The sequence below is a fragment of the Agrilus planipennis genome, unplaced genomic scaffold (genome assembly GCF_000699045.2).
Source record: "Agrilus planipennis isolate EAB-ADULT unplaced genomic scaffold, Apla_2.0 scaffold167, whole genome shotgun sequence".
Lineage (NCBI taxonomy): Eukaryota > Metazoa > Arthropoda > Insecta > Coleoptera > Buprestidae > Agrilus > Agrilus planipennis.
In genome coordinates this window covers 505,589-513,148 of record NW_020439043.1, presented here as the reverse complement: position 1 = coordinate 513,148, position 7,560 = coordinate 505,589, and the positions used below count along the sequence as shown (strand labels likewise).

The following is a 7,560-nucleotide window of genomic DNA, read 5'->3' as shown; positions in this document are numbered from 1 at the left end:
TTATTTTAAGTGCAACTAACTTTATTTTTTACATTTTTTTATACAACAGACAAAAAGAATAGCGAGTTTTAGTCAATATTTATTAGTTATTCTCAACATAACCAAACACAACAACAACAGTTCCACGCTAGAGTGGAAATATTTTCGTATTAAGTTCACAAAACGGTTTTTAATGTCCTTTCTTGAATCCCCATTTCTTGTGGTCTTCGTGACCACCCTTCTTTCCATACTTGTCATGGTGATGATGATGGGATTCGTGTCCTCCCTTATGTTTGTGTCCTTTCTCTTCCTTATGGTGACTTCCGTGTTCGTGGTGTCCTTTCTTTCCGTAGTGGTCTTCATGATGTCCGCTCTTATGCTTGCCTCCCTTCTTGTGGCCGCCTTTCTTGTGATGTTTCTCATGGTGATATCCTCCATGTTTCTCGTGGTGCCCTGAGTCGTGATCTTCGTCGAAGAAGTGCTTCTTCTTTTCATATTCTTCTTTCTTGTGCACATCATGACCTCCTTTGGTGCTGTGACCTTTCTTGTAGCTTCCGCCTTCGTGGTATTTGTGACCCTTCTCCCCTTTGTCTCCTTTTTTGTGTTCACCATAGTATCCGTCCTTGTGGTGATGACCTTTCTTGTGTCCTCCTTTGTCGGAATAATGACCCTCGTGACTTTCTTTGTCCTGATGGCCCTTTTTGCCGTGTTCACTGTGGTGATGACCTTTGTATCCTTTGTCTCCCTTTTCGCCATGAGCGGCGTGATGGTGTGAATGATGCTTTTTGCCGCCCCCTTTGTGCCAGTGTTTGGAAGCGGCTGCCACCATGTCATCGGCGACTTGTACATCACCACTTTCGCGTTTTTCTCTGGGAATTTCGCGACATGTTGTAAGACACACCCCGACAACCAGGACAAGACCCAGGACCGCAAGTCCTCGATAAGTCATGTTAGAACGGCTATCACTACCCCTCAACACCGAATTGACGAGTGAACGAAGTTGACTGATGTCTTGTGGCGCTGCTGGGAATATTTATACTAAATCCCTAGACGTTGACGTTTTTTTGTTACGGTGAAACTGGAACGTTGAGATGTCCAATCGTCTGTAAAAAGATCTATTGTTAACAAACACTGTTTTACTTGCGGTATAGCTTTCACTCGTGCTTTTTTCGATATGATGTAACATTTTGCTAAACTTTTTAGAAATTGTATTGCTCGATCGTCAATAATAACGGCATATAATTGAATAAGGACTTCGAATGTTTAGTTGGTAGCAATGAAACAGGTTGGTCATAATGTACCAACATCGTATGAAATCAGTTTCTAAGCAAAATTCCATACAAACGCGTCGGGCCATACAGTTTTGTAATTTGTCTGATGTGCAAAAAGGAACGCCGTTCAAGAACACTTCTTAAATATTTATCGGGTATCTACCTACTTGAGTTTTTGTGATTCCTAGTTCACGGTAAAATAGGTCGACCTCGTTTTTGATTCTTGGGCTCTCATACATTGTATTTACGGTACAAGTACATGGGCGCATGGGCGTTTGCATAAAATGCATAGTGACGACTATTTAGTTTAGTATTACATGGTTAGTGGGTAACTAAAAACGACCTAAATCCTGTCGGTTTCATTTTAACGTCGGAAAATAATAATCTCATGTAAAGGCGAGATAGTTGCAATTGTTTTCATGAAATGAAAATTGAAGATTACACAGGCCAACAAAAAAAATGTTTGTAAAACCTTTTTAAACTAATTTACCTGAATCTTATGTATTTTTTAGTGCTGAAATCGTATTCGATATCAGTTTTTTTTATCACCCACAATTTTCTCACAAAATGACATTGTGTATTGTATAAATTTTTTTTAATTTGATAATTAAAAATTAAAAAATTTAGTTCTTAATAAAGTTAAAATTTTCTCTTACAAATAATAGATTACTAAATATTAGATACATGTTTTTTTGTATTTCCTCTCTCTTCTCTCTGTAAGTTTATTGCACAGCTTTTTCCCCGATGCGAAGCATTCTGTTGCTCTCTGTTAAGTGTCCAACAGTAATCACCCATCATGTTTACATTCCACCTTCCTTGGTATCGTTTCTCCATTTCTTTGATGTCCTGATGAACCGTCCCCTTGCTCTTCACTGACATCCCCTAAGTTTGTAGGAAAAAAGTCAAGATGGTTGTGCAAAAAGTGGACTTTAAGGCTCATCAGACAACCAAGATTTTTAAAATTGTTTATCATGTTAGATATGATAAGTTCATAGTTAGGATCTTTTACATTGCCCAAAAACTTCGTCACAACTTCTCTAAATGATATCCAAGCCTCTTTTTCCTTTGTACTCATCGTTGCTTCGAAGTTGGTATCGAGCATCAATTTACGAATATCAGGCCCAACGAAAATCCCTTCTTTCAGTTTAGCTTCTGATAAATGAAGAAATTTTCTACATAAATATTTAAAACAATCACCATCTTAAGGCAAAGCTATTACAAATTGTTTCATTAAACCCAACTCCATGTGTAGTGGTGGTAAAAGAATCTTTGTGGGGTCAACCAAAGTTGTATGCAAAATATTCTTCTGGCCGGGTGTCAAATTTTTTCTTAAAGGCTAAGGAAACAAAAAAATGCGCAACTTATCAGAACTACCAACCTGATTACATTTTATATTATTGTCAACACTATAACACTAGAAAATATTGCCAACATAAAAATATTTTAACGGTTAAAAATATTTGTTATACATTTTGGTTAATAAAATTTACTTTTATTTAATATTGAAATGTGAGAAAATGGAGGGTGATACGACTTTTTCGTTATTTTTTTCGGAATCAGCACACCAAATTACATAGAAATTAGTTAAAATTATTAAAAAAGTTTTTTCGTCGTTGGCCTGTGTTATTAGCATTCGATACTTAATAAAAGGTTCGGTTTATTTTTGGTTCATGTGTTATAAGGTTAACAGTTTTCTTGAAAGAAAGCGTTTTTCCGTTTTATTCCTTCATGGTGAAAAATTTAAGATATTTAAATTGTTTTCGTTAATCGCACTTTCTGTTGGTTTAGTTTCTCAATAGTCGTATTTCAGAAACCTTTTGTGTTAATTTCTTCTTGTACATGCATTAGTTTAGTACGTTATTGTATTTTAGTTGTTATTTTCTTGTTCATGAAAACATAATATACGGAAATCGTATTATACGTTTTTACGAGGAACACGTAATTGGTCATTATTAAGTAATTTATAAATGTTATCTTTATAGTGGACAAAGAACTGAATAGACGAATGGACTTGGAACTAAATGTTTGACAGTGCATATAATTAATAATTCATAATGGGCATTTACCTTTGTGTGCTTTAAATAAACACGTCTAAAATGATTTCAATTTTATTTCGATCTTTATTTGTTTATTTCCTAATTATATTATACCTACATGATTATATTTCTGAATGTCTTCGTTTTATTTAGAAATTCATTTGATGTAAATTGGTTCGCTTTAAAACAGGATGAGGCCGATATAATTTTCTGCTTTTTGAGTTTGATTTGGTGGTACCTAGTAAAGTTGTGGTATGTATTACTAAAATGGTCAGATTATTGATGGTTGCTTCCTAATACATAGCTTAACAGCAATTTGTAGGTAAAAATTGCTACTGTAGTTGCAAAGAACCTTCTGAGGTAATTCATAACACCTATTTTTTAGTCTATTTGACTTACACCACGTGGTGGTAGGTAGGTAGAGGTGCGAGGCTTTTAGAATTATTAACTTCAACTTTGTACAAAGAAGGATGGAAAAAATGGCCGAAGAACTATTAGGTAAAGACCAATTTGCGTTTAGAAGAGATATTCTAGCTTTATTAAGGTAATATTAGAGAAAAAAAGGAAAGAGTGTGTACATAGGATTCGTAGATTTAGAAAAAGCTTTTGACAATGTTAAGAGGGACAAATGTTAAATATACTTAAAAATGTAGGGATACGATACAGAGGTAGATATTAGTCAAACAAAGATGCACCGTCTCATCGCTACTTTTTAATCTATACAACAAAGATGCGATCAACCTCCTTAAAGACAGGACAACTGTAGGGGTAGATATAAAAGGGCAAAAGATTAGTATGCTTAAATTTGCAGATGATATAGCAGTATTACCATCTAGCAAGGAGACTTTAGAGATAGCCTTAATAAAATGGAAGCAGTATTGACAAAACAGGATTGAATGAAGATAATTAAAAGTAAAATAAAAATACTACGTAAGGGAAGAGAAAGTAGGGAAAGAGAGACTGAAGGTAGGAGGTGGAAAATTAGAAGAAGTGGCTGATTTTGGATAAGTAGGAAGTCAGGTAACTTAGGGTGGAAGGAACAATAGATATGTAAAAGAAAATATAGCGCAGGTTTGAGTCGCCTTTGACAAAAATAAGTCATTTCTATACTCGCGAACGGTTAATTTAGAAATTCGAAAAATATTGTTAAAGGTGTATGTTTGGATCGCGGGGCTGTACGGATACGTAAAAAAAAAGGTTAAAAACATTCATAATGTCGTGTTACAGGCAAATGAAGAGGATACCGTAGATAGAGAAGGTTAGAAATGAGAAAACATTAGAAGAAAAAGAGGTCGCTATGGAGGCAAATAAGAAATAGGGGGGTTAGGTTAGTTGAACACCCTCTCAGGTGTAAAGGGCTAGTTAGAGACATATTAGAAGCAGAATCAGGAGTTAAAAGGAGTACAGGTAGATCTATATTAGATTACTGTTCACAAGTAGTCAAGGATATGAGATATTTCAGTTTTAGGGGAAAGCTCAGGATAGGTAAAAGTGTTCAGCCAGTTTTAGGTCTGAGGACATTATGATAATTTATGATAATGAATATTTTTTTAATCAGATGTACCGATATGTAGTTTTTGTAAATATTATCTTTTTCAAAATCTTGTGCTTTAAAAATTGTTAGCAATTGAAGTTGTTGTAATAATATGTATAACATCGAAATTGAGAATTAAATGTAGGGCACGGCATTAGCAAGTCTGGCATGATGTAAAACGTAAAAACGTATGTTATATTATAAAGCTCATAATTAGAGACGCTTATTATTAATGTGTTATCTCAAATAGAAACCTACAAAATAAATAAATACAAATGTTTTAATGCTAAAGTAGGTTTATCTCATTTTCAGATATATAGAAGAAATATTTCCTAGCCTGGCTTTTCTTTTGTTGTACTCACACAAAAAAAAATGATTTCAAAGTCATATAACTCATTGATTTCTAAGGTATATTAAATGATGCTAAATCGTTCAAAACTATAATCTTTTATGTGTAATTTATTGAAGATTAAGAGACAGGTTCTCAAACTGATAGCCTAAGGATGATTACAATCATTGGGAAATAATTAGAATTTAAAAAAAAAAACATAAACATATGTAACTAATGGATTATTTGATATATGAGATTCATTATAAAATCTAAAACATAAGCCTGCAAATCAACTTACGCAAACTCTCGCACAATACACCATTGTTAACGCTAAATTAATTGTTAATTACGCCTCGGTACGGCATTGATTTTTATTCGATCATTTAATGTGAGATATCACTAGAAATCAGTAAACGATTTGACTTGACCATTTCTTCTATTTATCGCCCTCTGCATTTAAAAGCTTCGTTTTTAAAACACGGAACTTACTGATCTAAGTAATCGTGCGAAAATCAATGATCTGCTGTACACTTTGATTGTCGTAAGGTAACTATGAAATGCTTTTGTACCTCCAAACGAATTGCAAACTGTTTTCGGCAGAGTCACTCACTTATCACTTAGTTAACATAAACTTATTTGTTCTTATCTTAATTCTGTCGCTAAATTGAAAAAACTTATTCAAATAAATTAAAGAATAGTATTAATAGTTCACCTAATTATTCGCGGTAAATTTCACATGTTTTGTAGTAGATAGGAATTGTTATGACCATGTTCTCTTATTATTAGTTCCCACTCTAATTAGAGAAAAATATGCGCACCTATTATACGATGTACGTACTTAATCCTTATTGATACACAAGCTTTACTCGCGACTGAGATTTACTAGTTTACATAATTGTTATAACCAATTTAAAAAGATGCTGCAGACAATTCGCGACAACGTTCTCTTCATTAGTGTAGGCAAATTAAAGTTTAGACTATACCTGATTTTTTCATGTAAATTTGCAAAAAATTAGGTTCATCGGTAATAAACTTGTGCGTCCGCTCAAAAGTTGTGCAATTTTATTTATGAACAAATTAAGGAGGATTTTTCGATATTTTTTTTGTAACTTTTTTCTGTTGATTTTGCGAAAAAAGTTAAGTGAGAAAGTTGTTTAGAGTTTCTTTTTTATATGGGTAAGGGAGACCGAATTTTCTTCAATAGGGAAATGAAGTTATATCAAGAAAAAAGAAATTTTTTTCATGCCCACTTTTAAGATATTACATTGAAATTTCGAGAAATGGAATTAAGCCTTTTTTATAGTTATTAATCCTGCTAAAATTTTATCCCGATCAGATAAATAGGCGAGCAACAATTAATTTGTGAATTAAGAAAATAATAAATTTGATATTGCTGCCAAATACTAATCCTTAAGCCTCTATGACACGTACTCTGTAGAAAGTTAATTCTATCATATTCAATCGTTTTATTATTTAACATTGTTTTTGGNATACTTCGTTTAGTTTCTGTTACAAAACAATGTTAAGTAATGAAAAAATACATATAGAAAATATACATATAATGATTGGATATGATAGAAGTAAGCCTGCTAGTTATACTTTATGAAAACAGATCATAATGGATTAATAATTAGCGTTAGGTAGCATTATCAAATTTATATTTCTTTATTAATAAATTAATTGTTGCTCACCTATTTATGAGATGGGGGATAAAATTTTAGAAGGATTAAAAGGATAAAGAAGGCCTCTTTTCCCAATGCAGTAGCGGACGGATTTCTATCTTAATAGTGTCTACAAATGATATGAAGAAAATTTACCACTTTGAAAAATCGAATACCCTTACCCTTATAGATAAAAATAATTGTAAACAACAATCTTATTTAAATTTTTTCACTAATGTAGGGATATAACAGTAACGTTAACAGGGACCAAAAAGTGCTATTTTCGGCTAATTTATCTGAACTACACCATGCATGTGAAGCAGGATTAAAATGATTTAAATCATGATTTTAATCAATCTGATTCTTTTGAAATAAAGTTATGGTTAATTTTAGAAAATGAAGTTACTTGGACACGTTCATTCATAAAAGAAGTAAAACCCAAAAACATTTTTTTATTAATACTAGCTTTTCCCCGCGGCTTCGCTCGCAGAAATAAATTTTGTTTCTCCATAAAACCTTTTGACTCCTAATTCACCTTTACAACGTTTCAATTTTATGTATTTTATGTAATGTCGCCATCTTAGATTTCAAATAAAAAACGTAGCAACAACATTTCATCCTTAAGGGTTGATTTTTAAAAATTGCCGAAACACGTATTTGCTTAATTTCAACAATGAGCAACCTTCGAGTAAATCCGAGTACAAATAAAATATACCCCATGGAAACGTTGCAACGACTAAAAGCCATT

The 7,560-nt window shown here is 32.8% G+C and overlaps 2 protein-coding genes across 12 annotated transcripts in view; one reads left to right on the top strand and one right to left on the bottom strand.

Moving 5' to 3' along the window:
* The window catches only part of LOC108736820, a 262,296-nt gene that overhangs the window by 134,415 nt on the left and 120,321 nt on the right, over positions 1–7,560 (top strand). The gene's annotated exons all lie outside the window — the stretch shown is intronic.
* On the bottom strand, positions 70–6,081 carry LOC108736822 (histidine-rich glycoprotein-like). Of its 2 annotated transcripts, none has more exons than XM_018469411.2 (2): positions 5,721–6,081; positions 70–1,082 (listed from the first exon to the last, which is right to left on the bottom strand). In XM_018469411.2, exon 2 carries the CDS (start codon positions 926–928, stop codon positions 170–172), a length of 759 nt encoding a protein of 252 aa, XP_018324913.1. In that variant the 5' UTR covers positions 929–1,082; positions 5,721–6,081; the 3' UTR covers positions 70–169. The 2 variants fall into 2 exon arrangements, with proteins under 2 accessions (XP_018324913.1, XP_018324912.1); XM_018469410.2 differs by having other exon boundaries at positions 5,450–5,766.

Bases quoted from the DNA above. Each gene is read 5' to 3' on its own strand.
- LOC108736822 (XM_018469411.2), bottom strand. From the start codon at position 928: ATGACTTATCGAGGACTTGCGGTCCTGGGTCTTGTCCTGGTTGTCGGG.